A 25612-nucleotide genomic window follows, 5' to 3' on the forward strand; every position below is an offset into this window, starting at 1 on the left:
TTTTTACAAAGCTATCATCTCGTTAGCTTAGATTGTATGTTATTAACTCCAATGGGACAATATTTTTGTAAACAAGCTTCCGGATACAATGTTTATGTCAGGCAGTATTCTGACATAGATATTCTGTTGCCACATCTTTTCTGGTTCTTTAAACTGGTCTATGATCCGTGGATCATATCTTGTGACAAGACTCTGCCTAATTAGTAATCAAGTGCAGTGGACTGCACCAAACATAGGGCCTCATTACAACTTTGTGGGCAGAATACTCTGATGGACAAAGCTGCGGGGAGGAGGTAGCCCTCATACTGGCAATCTCCACCAAGTCGTATTAAGATGTTCCTGACGGGCTGACCAGCGGGAACATCATATTACGACGTTCCCACCGGTCAGACTGGTAGGGACAGTGCTACGGTATTGGCCTAAGGGAGCCGAGGCCAATACCATTGCACAATGGCACCCTCAGAATGTGCACTGTCTGCAAAGCAGATAGTGCGCATTCGGAGGGTGTTGGGCAGGGGTGCCCTGCACTGTGTTTCTGGCAGCCTGTGCATGGCGGGATCAAGCGCCATGGGAAGGCTGGTGGAAACAGGAGTCGTGATCAGCTGGGCGGCGCTGGGTTCAGTGCTGCCATAGCTAACCCATGTTCCGACCGCCGTCAGCCCATTGGGAAGCATGTTCCCAGCGCTGATGGCGGTACGACTGAAAGGGTCATAATGTGGCGGTTGGATCACCAGCCTCGTAATTAGGCCCATAGACTTTGAAGATGTTTCCACACACATTAACAGGTTGAAAAATTCAAAACATGCTGGTAAACATAATTTATTTTTCTCCTTTCATGTCTTCTTTTCTGTTTTTTCATTTTATGCATATTTAAGATATTTAGAAATATGAGTCACTTGATGTTAGGTTTAAATGTTTTGTATTAACTAGAAATTCACGTTAAAATTAAACAGAAAAGACAACTTGAGCAATGAAGCTCATAAGACTCACCTTTTCTCACTACTTTTCAAGATTTTGGTTTGGACAATGTCTTTGTTGTATTGGACATGGTTGCATGTTCTCACGTTTGAGTGGCTTCATTTAGAAGTCCTGCCAACCCTGATGGTGTTTTCATCTTCCTAATTCCTTTCTGTAGCAAAGCCAAGGATTGTAAAATGCTAACATACAAAATATAGATATATCTGCCGAAGCCTCTATCCCTGCTCATTTGTCTGGTGAGGGTGTTTCAAGTACATTTACCAATGCCTTTGAAATTGAGTTCGAAATTGCTTTGTGTAATATGAAATTAATGCACCAAGAAGTTTCAGCGCGTGGCTATATAATTGCAGTCCATTTCTCTGAGTTACCAATTGAACCTGTTGATTTATAATATTAAGGTTTTGTAACTTCTCATCACAAGTACCACACACTCCAATAATTGTATTAAATGTACAAGGAGTTTTGAGAATTGATTGCAAGATAAATCGTGAACAGTGCAGGCGAATATATATGAGCTGGCGGATTTTGTGGTCAGGGAGCAGGGAAGTGCAATAGATCAGATGAAAGATGTCCAAAGGGGGTTTTCATTTAATAAAAACAATCTGTCAGGGAGAGGGTTCTGGTGTAGGGCACCCTGCAGCTCCAAGCATCCACTGTAACTGACATTTTCTGGAAATGCAGTCGTGTGTGCGATACACTTTCAGTTTTTTGCTAGGATATCAAGGGTAAAAATATACTGCACAGTGCATGCTCGAAGCGCTTACCAGCTGTTCACACCCCACCTTGTCACTCGCTAATTATGGCATCTGATTTGCATAGTGAAGCTTGCAAAAAGTGAAGGCACAGAGATTGACTAGAACAAACTGAAATTTTAAGGTCACTCTCAACATACGCCACATCATCTGATCTCGTCTGAAATGTCCTTCCTGTGTTTTATATTTACCCAGATGTGGCGAGAGCTATCGAACTGCTGGAAAAGCTGCAGGATTCGGGAGAAGTTCCAGTGCACAAAATCCAGTCTCTGAAGAAAGTCCTGCAGAGTGAATTCTGTACAGCGATCAGAGAGGTATGGTGCTGCTCTGTCACAAACGCGCGCGCTCAGTGTGTACCACCAGAAGGACTCTATCTTTGTCTGCCAGTGACCCTGGACGTGCACAACATTTTAAGATACAGGAAGATATTTTCTAACACTTCTTGGATGTTCTTGGGCCCTTTTGTATTTAACAAATGGAAAGATGTAGAATGAAAACTAAGGGCCATATGTACGAACACTTTTTCCCATAGACACAGAATGGGTAAAAACCTTTGCTACATCTGGCCCTTAATCACAGTCAGCATCCAATTAGTTAAACTGACTTAACATTTCTAATTTTTGGCCACATGACTCTTACTCTCAAGGAGCTACACTGGCTCCCTTTCAGACACACAAGTGTACGTTTTGTTGAATCATTCGCAGTATCATCCATACCACCACTCTTGGATACCTGACTGAAATATCCACCTTCTTTGGGCAACCTGCACCAGACACAGCATGGATAACTAAGGAAAGAGCAGAAATCAGTAAACCATTATTTTCCTTCTTCATCCCCACACTGTGGAATGAACCGTCTAACTTCTGAGATCAGTCTCCTCACTCCCGACCTTCAGGAACAAAATGAACACCCTCCTTTTTTCCATTCTCACCCCCTTCTCTTAAAAGGCCTCTTCCCCATCCCTCTTCACCTGACCTGTCAGTATGTACTGATTAAAAAGAGTCTGAACTATGTATGTCCCGTTATCATACAGATGTTGAAACTCTGACCTTGGTTATGCAATAGGTTCCTCTTTGCTTTTGTTAGCGTCTGTCTTCCCGTCATGGGATGTAAATGTGTGATTCTTGTAATGCACTCTTCTGCTATGGAAGGCGCTCTGCAAGGCCAGGAATTTGGCAGTCAGTCATTTCTTGCTTTTTTTTTAAATGAAAGGCCACCAGTATGTAAACCCTTTCATATTTTCAAAAAGCAAGGGCCAGCATTTGTCTGCAAGGGAGGAGTTGGGAATGCTGAAATGTACCACAATCATTGAGAGCAGGACAGCTTCACTGTAGAGACTTTCTTGTAGACGCGCTCTCACTAGCCGTCTCCCTCCTGTTTCAAGCGTATGCTTCCTGTGAGATGAGAGGAGCATCTTCTTTACATCACTTCTTGCTTGGAATTCTGATGTATGTAGGTTCCTAGTTTCCTAATAATGAAATGCACTGTTCCTGAATGATAACAAAAGGAAAGAAAACGAACAGGGAGAGTGTCGGATTAACCTATTCAATAGAGAATCCTATTCAATAGGAGCAAGAGTCCTCACACACCCAAATGGGTGTCATGCTTCATCATCGGACAAGCTCCTCGTCAGACTGGCGCTGCAATGTCTGACGGGCACCACCCTTTCGGGGGGCTCTTTGCCGGAGTTCTTTTACGATGATGCCTCACTATCCCATAGAGCAGTAAGGAAAGGAAGGAGAGCAAGAAAAAAATAAACCAAGCTAAAATTGGCTCAAAACCTATCTGCAAGATTTACTTTTATTGGTGCAGAGAGCGGGCCAAGATTAAAACAATTATCTGGAGAACAGAGTCGATATAATGTCCGACCTTTCTCACACAAATGGGTGGTCAAAAACTATAAGACCCCTCTTAGAAATTGGGTCGACATGTTTCGCGTCTATTCGGTCCACATAGGATCCACTGACGCTTCCTCAGGACCTAAATATGATGATGCTTCTCCACATATAAACTCAAAAAATGATCTTGCCTATAGCAACTACTAAGTGAAAGCAAAGAATCAGTCAGTCACTCACATAAGTCCATTATGACCCACAGTGTCAATCCTATTCGTCGCCCTGAAAATGTTTAAACATCATGTCAATGAATAATACTCAAATTCAAGTGACAAGAAACCCGTATAGTCAGGTGTAAAGTTAATGTGGCACACAGTGATCGTGAATTTTTTTTTTTTAACACATCATGCCAGTTGCAAATAACAGATAATGCTTACCCTCCCAATTCGAGACAAGGCTTCATGGGATCACGCAGACCTTAGGCCTGGTCCAAGTACCAAGCTGCATGTCATATAAAGAAACATGGTAACATAGCAAAATAACAAAATAACGGTGAGAGTTAAGAGAACATATGTTAAAGCCTCCTAAGAATTGTCACTCTAAGTTAAGTGTCCAATTGCTCTATATGCAACAACATGAGAGGGCATAGTCCCACTTTACTACCCACTCGTTCATTCATTACGGTAGTGTCACTATCCGCAAAACAGTAAGGTGACTATAACTAGTACTACTACCATCCAAGGTGCTTCTGTATAGGGGATAGCCATTCAGAAAAAAAAAAAAAAAAAAAAAAAAAAACTAGAATCACAATTTGCCAAGTCTCAAGGTTGCACTTCTCGGGTCGATATAATCGCTCAGTGCTGATCACATGCTTTTATGTATTAGTTGTTGTGAGAGAACCCGGGTGCCCTCCGGGTTGGAAATATACGATCTCCTCAGGGTTACCCATCTACAGTTTACACTCAAGCCCAATGTTCGAAATCACCCAGCGTACTCACAAATAGGCGGCCGGCCGTCGGCGGTTGCTCCTACCCCTGATCGCGCTCCCGAATTGACGAGGGAGACGCGGTACCGGTGGGTTAAAAAGGAGTCGAAACCGGAAGAAAGCGGACTCGCGCGTTGCTAGGCAGCGTGCGCGAGTCAGCGGGCCCGCGGCTGAGTGTTAGTGACATCGATGAAGGACTCCAGTCGAGTTCTTCGTGGCTCATGCGGTAGCCATGATTGTGTGTTACTTATTGTATATATCGAATAGCAAATCACCAAGAAAAGGGGCATATATGCATATCACGGATGTACATGTTGGGCATAACATTGTGATAATCAGTGCTCCGCATATAATCTGACACTGTGAGATACCCCCATGGTTTATCATCACGACTTATGAATGCTCCTTCATTATAGTTACTGTGTGGGCAATACCAAAACAGAAAAAGAAAAGGGTGTAAAAGTATTACTGTTGAGTCAAAAGGAGAAAGCATTATATATATCTCACTAAAGCAATTGCAAATATCCAGCCTCTAGAAAGGGAGAGGTGGAAAGGGCACATAATTGTATCGTGCCTCAAAAAATGTGAAAAAATCTTTTGTTGAGGTTTCACAATATTGTTGTCAGTTCAAGTGAAAAAGTTGATCCAGGGGATATCATCGTTTAAGCCCTTACGGTGGGTCCCGAGTTTAAAGACCCAACGTTGTTCTAACTCAAAAAGAGACTGAGAGCTTTTCTGTGGGCATGTTTGTAATACAACCCACCACATGTCATCTGGACTATGCTTTATTTCGATGTAGTGAATGCTTAATTTAGTCGAAGTGCGTCCGCACCGAATATTGCTGCGGTGTTCATTGATTCTGAGTTTCACCGCTCTAGTAGTCATCCCTACGTATTGTAAGCCACAAGGGCACGTAATCAAATATACACAATTCCGAGTGTTACAATTAGTGTGTTTGAGTAGTCGCCAATGCCCAATCGGGTCCAACTCCAAGGAGTCAGTGCGTTTAGTCAAGGAGCATACATTGCAATTCCCACATGGGAAATGGCCCACAACTGGTGGCAACTCCCACAGGGTACTTTGTTTAATGGGTGTCACCCTAGGTTTGGGTCTAGTGTGGATCAATATGTCTCTCAGATTAGTGGTTTTCCGAAAGGCGAAGAGAGGTTTCTGAATTTGTTCACCGCCACTCTGAAGGATCTCCCATCTTCTATTGATAATTTTCTTGACTGTATTCGACAAGGGTGTAAAAGTCGTAACACATGTCAATTTATTATCTGTACATCTAGGTGTCATCTGTAGGAGTTGTTCCCTATCACTATATTTGGCTCTCTTATAAGCAGTGTTGACCACTTTGGATGGATAGTGGCGGTCATATAGTTTTTATTTAAATTCTGTTGCTTGAATGTCAAAGGAACGGATATTACTACAATTACGGCGCAGTCGTAAAAATTGACCAAAAGGTAAGTTATCTCTAAGTGCTTTAGGATGATAACTGTCGTAGAGCAACAGACTGTTACGGTCTGTTGTTTTTTTATGTGTACGGGTCATGAGTATGCCCCTTTCAATGCTAATCTCCAGATCCAAAAATGTGATTGTAGTGGTGGAGACTGAGGCGGGAAAATTCAAAAAGGGATCAAGGTTGTTGACCCACGTGGTGAAAGATGTTACCTCCTCAATGGGACCTTTCCAGATGACCAAAATGTCGTCAATATATCTACGCCACAATTTGATGTACTCAAAATACGGGTTAGAGGTAGGCAGTATGAATCGTTTCTCAAAATCATACATTTAGAGACATGCTAAGCTAGGCGCAAAAGTGCTTCCCATTGATGTGCCTCGAATCTGATGAAACAACAGGTCTTCGAACTGAAAGAAATTTTCTGTCATTGCTAAGTGCGCACAGTGCATAATGAAATGAATAGGGGTAGTTAGATCCAGTGTGGTTGACAGGAGGGCTGACTCTACTACTGCCAGAGTTGTTTGCTGAGGAATATTGGTATACAGCGCTTCCACATCCATGGTAATCAGTGCATGGATCTCCCCTTCAGAATTGAGGGATTCTATGAGGTTGAGAACATCTTTTGTGTCTCGTAAATATGTGGAAGATTGTTGCACAAGTGGTTGTAAAAAATGGTCGCAAAATGTAGACAGTGGTTCTAGGATAGATCCTATCCCTGATACAAATGGGCGGCCCGGAGGTGGAATCTTCCCTTTATGAATTTTGGGCAAACAGTAGAAGTAAGGTATTCTGGGATTAGTGGTGTCTAAAAAGTCAGCCTCTTTTTGCGAAATCCACGAGTTACTGATGGCCTCATGAATCATTCCTCTAATCTCTGTTTGTATTCTGGCGGTTGGGTCTTGGTCAATTCGTGTATAATAAGTTGAGTCACTCAAGAGCCGGAGACACTCTTGTCTATAATCTGATGAATTCAAAATAACTGTGGCACCGCCTTTGTCTGCTGGCTTGATAGTGATGCTATTGTCAGCTGTCAGACCCTGAAGGGCCATACTTTCTACTCTGGGTATGTTCACAAAGCTGTTTTTCGGTCGTAATTTGTTAAGGTCCAAACTGACCGCTTTTTCAAATGCCAAAATCTCGCAGGGCATAGCCGTAGTGGGTGGCATGAATTTGGACGGTTTTCTAAGACCTGAGTCCAGGGGTACTGTATCTAATGGTCTATCATTAAAAAAAGATTGTAGACAAATTTTCCTGAAGAACTGAGTTAGTTCACTTTGCAGGCGGAAGAAGTCTTCTCTAGGAGTCGGTACAAACCCTAGACCATTGTTAAGAACAGATAATGCTTCAGGGGAGAGGGGTCTAGAAGACAGATTGATAACTAAGTCCTTGGTGGTTGATTCTTGCCCTGGCTCCGTGTGACCATCTGGGGCTCCTCCTGTGCCCAATGGACCCTTCTGCCTCTTCCTCGTCTTCTGCCTCTTCCCCTGCCCCTGCCGCTGCCTAAAAAAGGCCCATATGGAAACATGGGGCGGGGTTGGAAAAACGGGAAGGGTTGTTGCCATCCCATCGATTGATTAGGGTGAAATTGTGGAAAATTGTAATATGGTTGAGGTCTCTCCTCGTCTGTACTCCACCCATCGGATGAAGAACTATGGCTATATTTGCGAGGTTTCTTAACTGATGTAGAAGAATCATCAGATGAAAAGGACTGTAAATCAGTTGAGTAGTCTTCTTTGATGTAATGGTAGATTTTTTCTCGACTAAATCTACTGATGTCTTTCTGTAGTTTCGTTATTTTTTGTTGAGTTAAAAATTCTTTTGACTCATTTAAGTCGGAATTAATCTCAGCTAATCGATTCTTAAATGCAGTGATAGAGACTGTAGTTTTTAATGTATTTTCCATAAAGGAAATCTGTACAGCCATGGATTCTGCTATCCGTTTGGAGGTACTGATGATCAGTACCAACCAATCCCGGGTGCATTTCCAGGCAATTTGGGCCCAGTCTTTCCTAAAGGCCAAGTCTTGTAGGAAAATCCTAGGCATGTTTGACACGAGTAATCCGTTAGGTGCTATGTTGGCTCTCAGATATTCCGTCATAATTGTCCCATGAAGGACTGTTTTTATCAGGTCTCGTTTAAGTGAGGATAGTTTGTCCCATTCTGCTTTAGTGGGGCCCGAAGGCCCTGCACCGTCATTTGTCAGAATGGATGGAGTCTGAAGGATCGCGGAGACAATGTCATCGTCGAAGCTTAATTCCTGGAAATTATCCATATTGGGGAAGTTTCTAAAGAAACTGGTGAGATAATCCCACAGCAAAACTGCTGTACTAAATATATCAAAAAATAGTGGGATAGGAAGGAGATAGAGGTCCAGTGCACACCCTCCAATAACAGTTCCTAATAATGAAATGCACTGTTCCTGAATGATAACAAAAGGAAAGAAAACGAACAGGGAGAGTGTCGGATTAACCTATTCAATAGAGAATCCTATTCAATAGGAGCAAGAGTCCTCACACACCCAAATGGGTGTCATGCTTCATCATCGGACAAGCTCCTCGTCAGACTGGCGCTGCAATGTCTGACGGGCACCACCCTTTCGGGGGGCTCTTTGCCGGAGTTCTTTTACGATGATGCCTCACTATCCCATAGAGCAGTAAGGAAAGGAAGGAGAGCAAGAAAAAAATAAATCAAGCTAAAATTGGCTCAAAACCTATCTGCAAGATTTACTTTTATTGGTGCAGAGAGCGGGCCAAGATTAAAACAATTATCTGGAGAACAGAGTCGATATAATGTCCGACCTTTCTCACACAAATGGGTGGTCAAAAACTATAAGACCCCTCTTAGAAATTGGGTCGACATGTTTCGCGTCTATTCGGTCCACATAGGATCCACTGACGCTTCCTCAGGACCTAAATATGATGATGCTTCTCCACATATAAACTCAAAAAATGATCTTGCCTATAGCAACTACTAAGTGAAAGCAAAGAATCAGTCAGTCACTCACATAAGTCCATTATGACCCACAGTGTCAATCCTATTCGTCGCCCTGAAAATGTTTAAACATCATGTCAATGAATAATACTCAAATTCAAGTGACAAGAAACCCGTATAGTCAGGTGTAAAGTTAATGTGGCACACAGTGATCGTGATTTTTTTTTTTTTAACACATCATGCAAGTTGCAAATAACAGATAATGCTTACCCTCCCAATTCGAGACAAGGCTTCATGGGATCACGCAGACCTTAGGCCTGGTCCAAGTACCAAGCTGCATGTCATATAAAGAAACATGGTAACATAGCAAAATAACAAAATAACGGTGAGAGTTAAGAGAACATATGTTAAAGCCTCCTAAGAATTGTCACTCTATGTTAAGTGTCCAATTGCTCTATATGCAACAACATGAGAGGGCATAGTCCCACTTTACTACCCACTCGTTCATTCATTACGGTAGTGTCACTATCCGCAAAACAGTAAGGTGACTATAACTAGTACTACTACCATCCAAGGTGCTTCTGTATAGGGGATAGCCATTCAGAAAAAAAAAAAAAAAAAAAAAAAAAAACTAGAATCACAATTTGCCAAGTCTCAAGGTTGCACTTCTCGGGTCGATATAATCGCTCAGTGCTGATCACATGCTTTTATGTATTAGTTGTTGTGAGAGAACCCGGGTGCCCTCCGGGTTGGAAATATACGATCTCCTCAGGGTTACCCATCTACAGTTTACACTCAAGCCCAATGTTCGAAATCACCCAGCGTACTCACAAATAGGCGGCCGGCCGTCGGCGGTTGCACCTACCCCTGATCGCGCTCCCGAATTGACGAGGGAGACGCGGTACCGGTGGGTTAAAAAGGAGTCGAAACCGGAAGAAAGCGGACTCGCGCGTTGCTAGGCAGCGTGCGCGAGTCAGCGGGCCCGCAGCTGAGTGTTAGTGACATCGATGAAGGACTCCAGTCGAGTTCTTCGTGGCTCATGCGGTAGCCATGATTGTGTGTTACTTATTGTATATATCGAATAGCAAATCACCAAGAAAAGGGGCATATATGCATATCACGGATGTACATGTTGGGCATAACATTGTGATAATCAGTGCTCCGCATATAATCTGACACTGTGAGATACCCCCATGGTTTATCATCACGACTTATGAATGCTCCTTCATTATAGTTACTGTGTGGGCAATACCAAAACAGAAAAAGAAAAGGGTGTAAAAGTATTACTGTTGAGTCAAAAGGAGAAAGCATTATATATATCTCACTAAAGCAATCGCAAATATCCAGCCTCTAGAAAGGGAGAGGTGGAAAGGGCACATAATTGTATTGTGCCTCAAAAAATGTGAAAAAATCTTTTGTTGAGGTTTCACAATATTGTTGTCAGTTCAAGTGAAAAAGTTGATCCAGGGGATATCATCGTTTAAGCCCTTACGGTGGGTCCCGAGTTTAAAGACCCAACGTTGTTCTAACTCAAAAAGAGACTGAGAGCTTTTCTGTGGGCATGTTTGTAATACAACCCACCACATGTCATCTGGACTATGCTTTATTTCGATGTAGTGAATGCTTAATTTAGTCGAAGTGCGTCCGCACCGAATATTGCTGCGGTGTTCATTGATTCTGAGTTTTACCGCTCTAGTAGTCATCCCTACGTATTGTAAGCCACAAGGGCACGTAATCAAATATACACAATTCCGAGTGTTACAATTAGTGTGTTTGAGTAGTCGCCAATGCCCAATCGGGTCCAACTCCAAGGAGTCAGTGCGTTTAGTCAAGGAGCATACATTGCAATTCCCACATGGGAAATGGCCCACAACTGGTGGCAACTCCCACAGGGTACTTTGTTTAATGGGTGTCACTCTAGGTTTGGGTCTAGTGTGGATCAATATGTCTCTCAGATTAGTGGTTTTCCGAAAGGCGAAGAGAGGTTTCTGAATTTGTTCACCTCCACTCTGAAGGATCTCCCATCTTCTATTGATAATTTTCTTGACTGTATTCGACAAGGGTGTAAAAGTCGTAACACATGTCAATTTATTATCTGTACATCTAGGTGTCATCTGTAGGAGTTGTTCCCTATCACTATATTTGGCTCTCTTATAAGCAGTGTTGACCACTTTGGATGGATAGTGGCGGTCATATAGTTTGTATTTCAATTCTGTTGCTTGAATGTCAAAGGAACGGATATTACTACAATTACGGCGCAGTCGTAAAAATTGACCAAAAGGTAAGTTATCTCTAAGTGCTTTAGGATGATAACTGTCGTAGAGCAACAGACTGTTACGGTCTGTTGTTTTTTGATGTGTACGGGTCATGAGTATGCCCCTTTCAATGCTAATCTCCAGATCCAAAAATGTGATTGTAGTGGTGGAGACTGAGGCGGTAAAATTCAAAAAGGGATCAAGGTTGTTGACCCACGTGGTGAAAGATGTTACCTCCTCAATGGGACCTTTCCAGATGACCAAAATGTCGTCAATATATCTACGCCACAATTTGATGTACTCAAAATACGGGTTAGAGGTAGGCAGTATGAATCGTTTCTCAAAATCATACATATAGAGACATGCTAAGCTAGGCGCAAAAGTGCTTCCCATTGATGTGCCTCGAATCTGATGAAACAACAGGTCTTCGAACTGAAAGAAATTTTCTGTCATTGCTAAGTGCGCACAGTGCATAATGAAATGTATAGGGGTAGTTAGATCCAGTGTGGTTGACAGGAGGGCTGACTCTACTACTGCCAGAGTTGTTTGCTGAGGAATATTGGTATACAGCGCTTCCACATCCATGCTAATCAGTGCATGGATCTCCCCTTCAGAATTGAGGGATTCTATGAGGTTGAGAACATCTTTTGTGTCTCGTAAATATGTGGAAGATTGTTGCACAAGTGGTTGTAAAAAATGGTCGCAAAATGTAGACAGTGGTTCTAGGATAGATCCTATCCCTGATACAATTGGGCGGCCCGGAGGTGGAATCTTCCCTTTATGAATTTTGGGCAAACAGTAGAAGTAAGGTATTCTGGGATTAGTGGTGTCTAAAAAGTCAGCCTCTTTTTGCGAAATCCACGAGTTACTGATGGCCTCATGAATCATTCCTCTAATCTCTGTTTGTATTCTGGCGGTTGGGTCTTGGTCAATTCGTGTATAATAAGTTGAGTCACTCAAGAGCCGGAGACACTCTTGTCTATAATCTGATGAATTCAAAATAACTGTGGCACCGCCTTTGTCTGCTGGCTTGATAGTGATGCTATTGTCAGCTGTCAGACCCTGAAGGGCCATACTTTCTAATCTGGGTATGTTCACAAAGCTGTTTTTCGGTCGTAATTTGTTAAGGTCCAAACTGACCGCTTTTTCAAATGCCAAAATCTCGCAGGGCATAGCCGTAGTGGGTGGCATGAATTTGGACGGTTTTCTAGGACCTGAGTCCAGGGGTACTGTATCTAATGGTCTATCATTAAAAAAAGATTGTAGACGAATTTTCCTGAAGAACTGAGTTAGTTCACTTTGCAGGCGGAAGAAGTCTTCTCTAGGAGTCGGTACAAACCCTAGACCATTGTTAAGAACAGATAATGCTTCAGGGGAGAGGGGTCTAGAAGACAGATTGATAACTAAGTCCTTGGTGGTTGATTCTTGCCCTGGCTCCGTGTGACCATCTGGGGCTCCTCCTGTGCCCAATGGACCCTTCTGCCTCTTCCTCGTCTTCTGCCTCTTCCCCTGCCCCTGCCGCTGCCTAAAAAAGGCCCATATGGAAACATGGGGCGGGGTTGGAAAAACGGGAAGGGTTGTTGCCATCCCATCGATTGATTAGGGTGAAATTGTGGAAAATTGTAATATGGTTGAGGTCTCTCCTCGTCTGTACTCCACCCATCGGATGAAGAACTATGGCTATATTTGCGAGGTTTCTTAACTGATGTAGAAGAATCATCAGATGAAAAGGACTGTAAATCAGTTGAGTAGTCTTCTTTGAGGAAAGGGTAGATTTTTTCTCGACTAAATCTACTGATGTCTTTCTGTAGTTTCGTTATTTTTTGTTGAGTTAAAAATTATTTTGACTCATTTAAGTCGGAATTAATCTCAGCTAATCGATTCTTAAATGCAGTGATAGAGACTGTAGTTTTTAATGTATTTTCCATAAAGGAAATCTGTACAGCCATGGATTCTGCTATCCGTTTGGAGGTACTGATGATCAGTACCAACCAATCCCGGGTGCATTTCCAGGCAATTTGGGCCCAGTCTTTCCTAAAGGCCAAGTCTTGTAGGAAAATCCTAGGCATGTTTGACACGAGTAATCCGTTAGGTGCTATGTTGGCTCTCAGATATTCCGTCATAATTGTCCCATGAAGGACTGTTTTTATCAGGTCTCGTTTAAGTGAGGATAGTTTGTCCCATTCTGCTTTAGTGGGGCCCGAAGGCCCTGCACCGTCATTTGTCAGAATGGATGGAGTGTGAAGGATCGCGGAGACAATGTCATCGTCGAAGCTTAATCCCTGGAAATTATCCATATTGGGGAAGTTTCTAAAGAAACTGGTGAGATAATCCCACAGCAAAACTGCTGTACTAAATATATCAAAAAATAGTGGGATAGGAAGGAGTTAGAGGTCCAGTGCACACCCTCCAATAACAGTTCCTAATAATGAAATGCACTGTTCCTGAATGATAACAAAAGGAAAGAAAACGAACAGGGAGAGTGTCGGATTAACCTATTCAATAGAGAATCCTATTCAATAGGAGCAAGAGTCCTCACACACCCAAATGGGTGTCATGCTTCATCATCGGACAAGCTCCTCGTCAGACTGGCGCTGCAATGTCTGACGGGCACCACCCTTTCGGGGGGCTCTTTGCCGGAGTTCTTTTACGATGATGCCTCACTATCCCATAGAGCAGTAAGGAAAGGAAGGAGAGCAAGAAAAAAATAAACCAAGCTAAAATTGGCTCAAAACCTATCTGCAAGATTTACTTTTATTGGTGCAGAGAGCGGGCCAAGATTAAAACAATTATCTGGAGAACAGAGTCGATATAATGTCCGACCTTTCTCACACAAATGGGTGGTCAAAAACTATAAGACCCCTCTTAGAAATTGGGTCGACATGTTTCGCGTCTATTCGGTCCACATAGGATCCACTGACGCTTCCTCAGGACCTAAATATGATGATGCTTCTCCACATATAAACTCAAAAAATGATCTTGCCTATAGCAACTACTAAGTGAAAGCAAAGAATCAGTCAGTCACTCACATAAGTCCATTATGACCCACAGTGTCAATCCTATTCGTCGCCCTGAAAATGTTTAAACATCATGTCAATGAATAATACTCAAATTCAAGTGACAAGAAACCCGTATAGTCAGGTGTAAAGTTAATGTGGCACACAGTGATCGTGAATTTTTTTTTTTTAACACATCATGCCAGTTGCAAATAACAGATAATGCTTACCCTCCCAATTCGAGACAAGGCTTCATGGGATCACGCAGACCTTAGGCCTGGTCCAAGTACCAAGCTGCATGTCATATAAAGAAACATGGTAACATAGCAAAATAACAAAATAACGGTGAGAGTTAAGAGAACATATGTTAAAGCCTCCTAAGAATTGTCACTCTAAGTTAAGTGTCCAATTGCTCTATATGCAACAACATGAGAGGGCATAGTCCCACTTTACTACCCACTCGTTCATTCATTACGGTAGTGTCACTATCCGCAAAACAGTAAGGTGACTATAACTAGTACTACTACCATCCAAGGTGCTTCTGTATAGGGGATAGCCATTCAGAAAAAAAAAAAAAAAAAAAAAAAAAACTAGAATCACAATTTGCCAAGTCTCAAGGTTGCACTTCTCGGGTCGATATAATCGCTCAGTGCTGATCACATGCTTTTATGTATTAGTTGTTGTGAGAGAACCCGGGTGCCCTCCGGGTTGGAAATATACGATCTCCTCAGGGTTACCCATCTACAGTTTACACTCAATCCCAATGTTCGAAATCACCCAGCGTACTCACAAATAGGCGGCCGGCCGTCGGCGGTTGCACCTACCCCTGATCGCGCTCCCGAATTGACGAGGGAGACGCGGTACCGGTGGGTTAAAAAGGAGTCGAAACCGGAAGAAAGCGGACTCGCGCGTTGCTAGGCAGCGTGCGCGAGTCAGCGGGCCCGCGGCTGAGTGTTAGTGACATCGATGAAGGACTCCAGTCGAGTTCTTCGTGGCTCATGCGGTAGCCATGATTGTGTGTTACTTATTGTATATATCGAATAGCAAATCACCAAGAAAAGGGGCATATATGCATATCACGGATGTACATGTTGGGCATAACATTGTGATAATCAGTGCTCCGCATATAATCTGACACTGTGAGATACCCCCATGGTTTATCATCACGACTTATGAATGCTCCTTCATTATAGTTACTGTGTGGGCAATACCAAAACAGAAAAAGAAAAGGGTGTAAAAGTATTACTGTTGAGTCAAAAGGAGAAAGCATTATATATATCTCACTAAAGCAATCGCAAATATCCAGCCTCTAGAAAGGGAGAGGTGGAAAGGGCACATAATTGTATTGTGCCTCAAAAAATGTGAAAAAATCTTTTGTTGAGGTTTCACAATATTGTTGTCAGTTCAAGTGAAAAAGTTGATCCAGGGGATATCATCGTTTAAGCCCTTACGGTGGGTCCCGAGTTTAAAGACCCAACGTTGTTCTAACTCAAAAAGAGACTGAGAGCTTTTCTGTGGGCATGTTTGTAATACAACCCACCACATGTCATGTGGACTATGCTTTATTTCGATGTAGTGAATGCTTAATTTAGTCGAAGTGCGTCCGCACCGAATATTGCTGCGGTGTTCATTGATTCTGAGTTTTACCGCTCTAGTAGTCATCCCTACGTATTGTAAGCCACAAGGGCACGTAATCAAATATACACAATTCCGAGTCTTACAATTAGTGTGTTTGAGTAGTCGCCAATGCCCAATCGGGTCCAACTCCAAGGAGTCAGTGCGTTTAGTCAAGGAGCATACATTGCAATTCCCACATGGGAAATGGCCCACAACTGGTGGCAACTCCCACAGGGTACTTTGTTTAATGGGTGTCACTCTAGGTTTGGGTCTAGTGTGGATCAATATGTCTCTCAGATTAGTGGTTTTCCGAAAGGCGAAGAGAGGTTTCTGAATTTGTTCACCTCCACTCTGAAGGATCTCCCATCTTCTATTGATAATTTTCTTGACTGTATTCGACAAGGGTGTAAAAGTCGTAACACATGTCAATTTATTATCTGTACATCTAGGTGTCATCTGTAGGAGTTGTTCCCTATCACTATATTTGGCTCTCTTATAAGCAGTGTTGACCACTTTGGATGGATAGTGGCGGTCAAATAGTTTGTATTTCAATTCTGTTGCTTGAATGTCAAAGGAACGGATATTACTACAATTACGGCGCAGTCGTAAAAATTGACCAAAAGGTAAGTTATCTCTAAGTGCTTTAGGATGATAACTGTCGTAGAGCAACAGACTGTTACGGTCTGTTGTTTTTTGATGTGTACGGGTCATGAGTATGCCCCTTTCAATACTAATCTCCAGATCCAAAAATGTGATTGTAGTGGTGGAGACTGAGGTGGTAAAATTCAAAAAGGGATCAAGGTTGTTGACCCACGTGGTGAAAGATGTTACCTCCTCAATGGGACCTTTCCAGATGACCAAAATGTCGTCAATATATCTACGCCACAATTTGATGTACTCAAAATACGGGTTAGAGGTAGGCAGTATGAATCGTTTCTCAAAATCATACATATAGAGACATGCTAAGCTAGGCGCAAAAGTGCTTCCCATTGATGTGCCTCGAATCTGATGAAACAACAGGTCTTCGAACTGAAAGAAATTTTCTGTCATTGCTAAGTGCGCACAGTGCATAATGAAATGTATAGGGGTAGTTAGATCCAGTGTGGTTGACAGGAGGGCTGACTCTACTACTGCCAGAGTTGTTTGCTGAGGAATATTGGTATACAGCGCTTCCACATCCATGCTAATCAGTGCATGGATCTCCCCTTCAGAATTGAGGGATTCTATGAGGTTGAGAACATCTTTTGTGTCTCGTAAATATGTGGAAGATTGTTGCACAAGTGGTTGTAAAAAATGGTCGCAAAATGTAGACAGTGGTTCTAGGATAGATCCTATCCCTGATACAATTGGGCGGCCCGGAGGTGGAATCTTCCCTTTATGAATTTTGGGCAAACAGTAGAAGTAAGGTATTCTGGGATTAGTGGTGTCTAAAAAGTCAGCCTCTTTTTGCGAAATCCACGAGTTACTGATGGCCTCATGAATCATTCCTCTAATCTCTGTTTGTATTCTGGCGGTTGGGTCTTGGTCAATTCGTGTATAATAAGTTGAGTCACTCAAGAGCCGGAGACACTCTTGTCTATAATCTGATGAATTCAAAATAACTGTGGCACCGCCTTTGTCTGCTGGCTTGATAGTGATGCTATTGTCAGCTGTCAGACCCTGAAGGGCCATACTTTCTACTCTGGGTATGTTCACAAAGCTGTTTTTCGGCCGTAATTTGTTAAGGTCCAAACTGACCGCTTTTTCAAATGCCAAAATCTCGCAGGGCATAGCCGTAGTGGGTGGCATGAATTTGGACGGTTTTCTAAGACCTGAGTCCAGGGGTACTGTATCTAATGGTCTATCATTAAAAAAAGATTGTAGACGAATTTTCCTGAAGAACTGAGTTAGTTCACTTTGCAGGCGGAAGAAGTCTTCTCTAGGAGTCGGTACAAACCCTAGACCCTTGTTAAGAACAGATAATTCTTCAGGGGAGAGGGGTCTAGAAGACAGATTGATAACTAAGTCCTTGGTGGTTGATTCTTGCCCTGGCTCCGTGTGACCATCTGGGGCTCCTCCTGTGCCCAATGGACCCTTCTGCCTCTTCCTCGTCTTCTGCCTCTTCCCCTGCCCCTGCCTAAAAAAGGCCCATATGGAAACATGGGGCGGGGTTGGAAAAACGGGAAGGGTTGTTGCCATCCCATCGATTGATTAGGGTGAAATTGTGGAAAATTGTAATATGGTTGAGGTCTCTCCTCGTCTGTACTCCACCCATCGGATGAAGAACTATGGCTATATTTGCGAGGTTTCTTAACTGATGTAGAAGAATCATCAGATGAAAAGGACTGTAAATCAGTTGAGTAGTCTTCTTTGATGTAAGGGTAGATTTTTTCTCGACTAAATCTACTGATGTCTTTCTGTAGTTTCGTTATTTTTTGTTGAGTTAAATATTCTTTTGACTCATTTAAGTCGGAATTAATCTCAGCTAATCGATTCTTAAATGCAGTGATAGAGACTGTAGTTTTTAATGTATTTTCCATAAAGGAAATCTGCACAGCCATGGATTCTGCTATCCGTTTGGAGGTACTGATGATCAGTACCAACCAATCCCGGGTGCATTTCCAGGCAATTTGGGCCCAGTCTTTCCTAAAGGCCAAGTTTTGTAGGAAAATCCTAGGCATGTTTGACACGAGTAATCCGTTAGGTGCTATGTTGGCTCTCAGATATTCCGTCATAATTGTCCCATGAAGGACTGATTTTATCAGGTCTCGTTTAAGTGAGGATAGTTTGTCCCATTCTGCTTTAGTGGGGCCCGAAGGCCCTGCACCGTCATTTGTCAGAATGGATGGAGTCTGAAGGATCGCGGAGACAATGTCATCGTCGAGGCTTAATCCCTGGAAATTATCCATATTGGGGAAGTTTCTAAAGAAACTGGTGAGATAATCCCACAGCAAAACTGCTGTACTAAATATATAAAAAAATAGTGGGATAGGGAGGAGTTAGAGGTCCAGTGCACACCCTCCAATAACAGTTCCTAATAATGAAATGCACTGTTCCTGAATGATAACAAAAGGAAAGAAAACGAACAGGGAGAGTGTCGGATTAACCTATTCAATAGAGAATCCTATTCAATAGGAGCAAGAGTCCTCACACACCCAAATGGGTGTCATGCTTCATCATCGGACAAGCTCCTCGTCAGACTGGCGCTGCAATGTCTGACGGGCACCACCCTTTCGGGGGGCTCTTTGCCGGAGTTCTTTTACGATGATGCCTCACTATCCCATTGAGCAGTAAGGAAAGGAAGGAGAGCAAGAAAAAAATAAACCAAGCTAAAATTGGCTCAAAACCTATCTGCAAGATTTACTTTTATTGGTGCAGAGAGCGGGCCAAGATTAAAACAATTATCTGGAGAACAGAGTCGATATATTGTCCGACCTTTCTCACTCAAATGGGTGGTCAAAAACTATAAGACCCCTCTTAGAAATTGGGTCGACATGTTTCGCGTCTATTCGGTCCACATAGGATCCACTGACGCTTCCTCAGCCCCTAAATATGATGATGCTTCTCCACATATAAACTCAAAAAATGATCTTGCCTATAGCAACTACTAAGTGAAAGCAAAGAATCATTCAGTCACTCACATAAGTCCATTATGACCCACAGTGTCAATCCTATTCGTTGCCCTGAAAATGTTTAAACATCATGTCAATGAATAATACTCAAATTCAAGTGACAAGAAACCCGTATAGTCAGGTGTAAAGTTAATGTGGCAAACAGTGATCGTGAACATTTTTTTTTTAACACATCATGCCAGTTGCAAATAACAGATAATGCTTACCCTCCCAATTCGAGACAAGGCTTCATGGCAGACCTTAGGCCTGGTCCAAGTACCAAGCTGCATGTCATATAAAGAAACATGGTAACATAGCAAAATAACAAAATAACGGTGAGAGTTAAGAGAACATATGTTAAAGCCTCCTAAAAATTGTCACTCTAAGTTAAGTGTCCAATTGCTCTATATGCAACAACATGAGAGGGCATAGTCCCACTTTACTACCCACTCGTTCATTCATTACGGTAGTGTCACTATCCGCAAAACAGTAAGGTGACTATAACTAGTACTACTACCATCCAAGGTGCTTCTGTATAGGGGATAGCCATTCAGAAAAAAAAAAAAAAAAAAAACTAGAATCACAATTTGCCAAGTCTCAAGGTTGCACTTTTCGGGTCGATATAATCGCTCAGTGGTGATCACATGCTTTTATGTATTAGTTGTTGTGAGAGAACCCGGGTGCCCTCCGGGTTGGAAATATACGATCTCCTCAGGGTTACCCATCTACAGTTTACACTCAAGCCCAATGTTCGAAATCACCCAGCGTACTCACAAATAGGCGGCCGGCCGTCGGCGGTTGCTCCTACCCCTGATCGCGCTCCCGAATTGACGAGGGAGACGCGGTACCAGTGGGTTAAAAAGGAGTCAAAACCGGAAGAAAGCGGACTCGCGCGTTGCTAGGCAGCGTGCGCGAGTCAGCGGGCCTGCGGCTGAGTGTTAGTGACATCGATGAAGGACTCCAGTCGAGTTCTTCGTGGCTCATGCGGTAGCCATGATTGTGTGTTACTTATTGTATATATCGAATAGCAAATCACCAAGAAAAGGGGCATATATGCATATCACGGATGTACATGTTGGGCATAACATTGTGATAATCAGTGCTCCGCATATAATCTGACACTGTGAGATACCCCCATGGTTTATCATCACGACTTATGAATGCTCCTTCATTATAGTTACTGTGTGGGCAATACCAAAACAGAAAAAGAAAAGGGTGTAAAAGTATTACTGTTGAGTCAAAAGGAGAAAGCATTATATATATCTCACTAAAGCAATCGCAAATATCCAACCTCTAGAAAGGGAGAGGTGGAAAGGGCACATAATTGTATCGTGCCTCAAAAAATGTGAAAAAATCTTTTGTTGAGGTTTCACAATATTGTTGTCAGTTCAAGTGAAAAAGTTGATCCAGGGGATATCATCGTTTAAGCCCTTACGGTGGGTCCCGAGTTTAAAGACCCAACGTTGTTCTAACTCAAAAAGAGACTGAGAGCTTTTCTGTGGGCACGTTTGTAATACAACCCACCACATGTCATCTGGACTATGCTTTATTTCGATGTAGTGAATGCTTAATTTAGTCGAAGTGCGTCCGCACCGAATATTGCTGCGGTGTTCATTGATTCTGAGTTTCACCGCTCTAGTAGTCATCCCTACGTATTGTAAGCCACAAGGGCACGTAATCAAATATACACAATTCCGAGTGTTACAATTAGTGTGTTTGAGTAGTCGCCAATGCCCAATCGGGTCCAACTCCAAGGAGTCAGTGCGTTTAGTCAAGGAGCATACATTGCAATTCCCACATGGGAAATGGCCCACAACTGGTGGCAACTCCCACAGGGTACTTTGTTTAATGGGTGTCACTCTAGGTTTGGGTCTAGTGTGGATCAATATGTCTCTCAGATTAGTGGTTTTCCGAAAGGCGAAGAGAGGTTTCTGAATTTGTTCACCTCCACTCTGAAGGATCTCCCATCTTCTATTGATAATTTTCTTGACTGTATTCGACAAGGGTGTAAAAGTCGTAACACATGTCAATTTATTATCTGTACATCTAGGTGTCATCTGTAGGAGTTGTTCCCTATCACTATATTTGGCTCTCTTATAAGCAGTGTTGACCACTTTGGATGGATAGTGGCGGTCATATAGTTTTTATTTCAATTCTGTTGCTTGAATGTCAAAGGAACGGATATTACTACAATTACGGCGCAGTCGTAAAAATTGACCAAAAGGTAAGTTATCTCTAAGTGCTTTAGGATGATAACTGTCGTAGAGCAACAGACTGTTACGGTCTGTTGTTTTTTGATGTGTACGGGTCATGAGTATGCCCCTTTCAATGCTAATCTCCAGATCCAAAAATGTGATTGTAGTGGTGGAGACTGAGGCGGTAAAATTCAAAAAGGGATCAAGGTTGTTGACCCACGTGGTGAAAGATGTTACCTCCTCAATGGGACCTTTCCAGATGACCAAAATGTCGTCAATATATCTACGCCACAATTTGATGTACTCAAAATACGGGTTAGAGGTAGGCAGTATGAATCGTTTCTCAAAATCATACATATAGAGACATGCTAAGCTAGGCGCAAAAGTGCTTCCCATTGATGTGCCTCGAATCTGATGAAACAACAGGTCTTCGAACTGAAAGAAATTTTCTGTCATTGCTAAGTGCGCACAGTGCATAATGAAATGTATAGGGGTAGTTAGATCCAGTGTGGTTGACAGGAGGGCTGACTCTACTACTGCCAGAGTTGTTTGCTGAGGAATATTGGTATACAGCGCTTCCACATCCATGGTAATCAGTGCATGGATCTCCCCTTCAGAATTGAGGGATTCTATGAGGTTGAGAACATCTTTTGTGTCTCGTAAATATGTGGAAGATTGTTGCACAAGTGGTTGTAAAAAATGGTCGCAAAATGTAGACAGTGGTTCTAGGATAGATCCTATCCCTGATACAATTGGGCGGCCCGGAGGTGGAATCTTCCCTTTATGAATTTTGGGCAAACAGTAGAAGTAAGGTATTCTGGGATTAGTGGTGTCTAAAAAGTCAGCCTCTTTTTGCGAAATCCACGAGTTACTGATGGCCTCATGAATCATTCCTCTAATCTCTGTTTGTATTCTGGCGGTTGGGTCTTGGTCAATTCGTGTATAATAAGTTGAGTCACTCAAGAGCTGGAGACACTCTTGTCTATAATCTGATGAATTCAAAATAACTGTGGCACCGCCTTTGTCTGCTGGCTTGATAGTGATGCTATTGTCAGCTGTCAGACCCTGAAGGGCCATACTTTCTACTCTGGGTATGTTCACAAAGCTGTTTTTCGGTCGTAATTTGTTAAGGTCCAAACTGACCGCTTTTTCAAATGCCAAAATCTCGCAGGGCATAGCCGTAGTGGGTGGCATGAATTTGGACGGTTTTCTAAGACCTGAGTCCAGGGGTACTGTATCTAATGGTCTATCATTAAAAAAAGATTGTAGACGAATTTTCCTGAAGAACTGAGTTAGTTCACTTTGCAGGCGGAAGAAGTCTTCTCTAGGAGTCGGTACAAACCCTAGACCCTTGTTAAGAACAGATAATTCTTCAGGGGAGAGGGGTCTAGAAGACAGATTGATAACTAAGTCCTTGGTGGTTGATTCTTGCCCTGGCTCCGTGTGACCATCTGGGGCTCCTCCTGTGCCCAATGGACCCTTCTGCCTCTTCCTCGTCTTCTGCCTCTTCACCTGCCCCTGCCGCTGCCTAAAAAGGCCCATATGGAAACATGGGGCGGGGTTGGAAAAACGGGAAGGGTTGTTGCCATCCCATCGATTGATTAGGGTGAAATTGTGGAAAATTGTAATATGGTTGAGGTCTCTCCTCGTCTGTACTCCACCCATCGGATGAAGAACTATGGCTATATTTGCGAGGTTTCTTAACTGATGTAGAAGAATCATCAGATGAAAAGGACTGTAAATCAGTTGAGTAGTCTTCTTTGATGTAAGGGTAGATTTTTTCTCGACTAAATCTACTGATGTCTTTCTGTAGTTTCGTTATTTTTTGTTGAGTTAAATATTCTTTTGACTCATTTAAGTCGGAATTAATCTCAGCTAATCGATTCTTAAATGCAGTGATAGAGACTGTAGTTTTTAATGTATTTTCCATAAAGGAAATCTGCACAGCCATGGATTCTGCTATCCGTTTGGAGGTACTGATGATCAGTACCAACCAATCCCGGGTGCATTTCCAGGCAATTTGGGCCCAGTCTTTCCTAAAGGCCAAGTCTTGTAGGAAAATCCTAGGCATGTTTGACACGAGTAATCCGTTAGGTGCTATGTTGGCTCTCAGATATTCCGTCATAATTGTCCCATGAAGGACTGATTTTATCAGGTCTCGTTTAAGTGAGGATAGTTTGTCCCATTCTGCTTTAGTGGGCCCGAAGGCCCTGCACCGTCATTTGTCAGAATGGATGGAGTCTGAAGGATCGCGGAGACAATGTCATCGTCGAAGCTTAATCCCTGGAAATTATCCATATTGGGGAAGTTTCTAAAGAAACTGGTGAGATAATCCCACAGCAAAACTGCTGTACTAAATATATCAAAAAATAGTGGGATAGGGAGGAGTTAGAGGTCCAGTGCACACCCTCCAATAACAGTTCCTAATAATGAAATGCACTGTTCCTGAATGATAACAAAAGGAAAGAAAACGAACAGGGAGAGTGTCGGATTAACCTATTCAATAGAGAATCCTATTCAATAGGAGCAAGAGTCCTCACACACCCAAATGGGTGTCATGCTTCATCATCGGACAAGCTCCTCGTCAGACTGGCGCTGCAATGTCTGACGGGCACCACCCTTTCGGGGGGCTCTTTGCCGGAGTTCTTTTACGATGATGCCTCACTATCCCATAGAGCAGTAAGGAAAGGAAGGAGAGCAAGAAAAAAATAAACCAAGCTAAAATTGGCTCAAAACCTATCTGCAAGATTTACTTTTATTGGTGCAGAGAGCGGGCCAAGATTAAAACAATTATCTGGAGAACAGAGTCGATATAATGTCCGACCTTTCTCACACAAATGGTTGGTCAAAAACTATAAGACCCCTCTTAGAAATTGGGTCGACATGTTTCGCGTCTATTCGGTCCACATAGGATCCACTGACGCTTCCTCAGGACCTAAATATGATGATGCTTCTCCACATATAAACTCAAAAAATGATCTTGCCTATAGCAACTACTAAGTGAAAGCAAAGAATCAGTCAGTCTCTCACTTAAGTCCATTATGACCCACAGTGTCAATCCTATTCGTCGCCCTGAAAATGTTTAAACATCATGTCAATGAATAATACTCAAATTCAAGTGACAAGAAACCCGTATAGTCAGGTGTAAAGTTAATGTGGCACACAGTGATCGTGAATTTTTTTTTTTTAACACATCATGCCAGTTGCAAATAACAGATAATGCTTACCCTCCCAATTCGAGACAAGGCTTCATGGGATCACGCAGACCTTAGGCCTGGTCCAAGTACCAAGCTGCATGTCATATAAAGAAACATGGTAACATAGCAAAATAACAAAATAACGGTGAGAGTTAAGAGAACATATGTTAAAGCCTCCTAAGAATTGTCACTCTAAGTTAAGTGTCCAATTGCTCTATATGCAACAACATGAGAGGGCATTGTCCCACTTTACTACCCACTCGTTCATTCATTACGGTAGTGTCACTATCCGCAAAACAGTAAGGTGACAATAACTAGTACTACTACCATCCAAGGTGCTTTTGTATAGGAGATAGCCATTCATTCATGCGCCGTAATTGTAGTAATATCCGTTCCTTTGACATTCAAGCAACAGAATTGAAATACAAACTATATGACCGCCACTATCCATGCAAAGTGGTCAACACTGCTTATAAGAGAGCCAAATATAGTGATAGGGAACAACTCCTACAGATGACACCTAGATGTACAGATAATAAATTGACATGTGTTACGACTTTTACACCCTTGTCGAATACAGTCAAGAAAATTATCAATAGAAGATGGGAGATCCTTCAGAGTGGAGGTGAACAAATTCAGAAACCTCTCTTCGCCTTTCGGAAAACCACTAATCTGAGAGACATATTGATCCACACTAGACCCAAACCTAAAGTGACACCCATTAAACAAAGTACCCTGTGGGAGTTGCCACCAGTTGTGGGCCATTTCCCATGTGGGAATTGCAATGTATGCTCCTTGACTAAACGCACTGACTCCTTG

General features: G+C 42.6%; 1 protein-coding gene across 1 annotated transcript in view; it reads left to right on the forward strand.

Moving 5' to 3' along the window:
* LIN7A (lin-7 homolog A, crumbs cell polarity complex component) overlaps positions 1-25612 on the forward strand; it is a 375532-nt gene that overhangs the window by 150977 nt on the left and 198943 nt on the right. The window contains exon 2 of the mRNA XM_069228768.1: positions 1926-2044. Within this exon, the coding sequence (XP_069084869.1) occupies positions 1926-2044 (119 nt within the window). The remainder of the gene's footprint in view (positions 1-1925; positions 2045-25612) is intronic.

Source organism: Pleurodeles waltl, chromosome 4_1, assembly GCF_031143425.1.
Source record: "Pleurodeles waltl isolate 20211129_DDA chromosome 4_1, aPleWal1.hap1.20221129, whole genome shotgun sequence".
Classification (NCBI taxonomy): Eukaryota; Metazoa; Chordata; class Amphibia; order Caudata; family Salamandridae; genus Pleurodeles; species Pleurodeles waltl.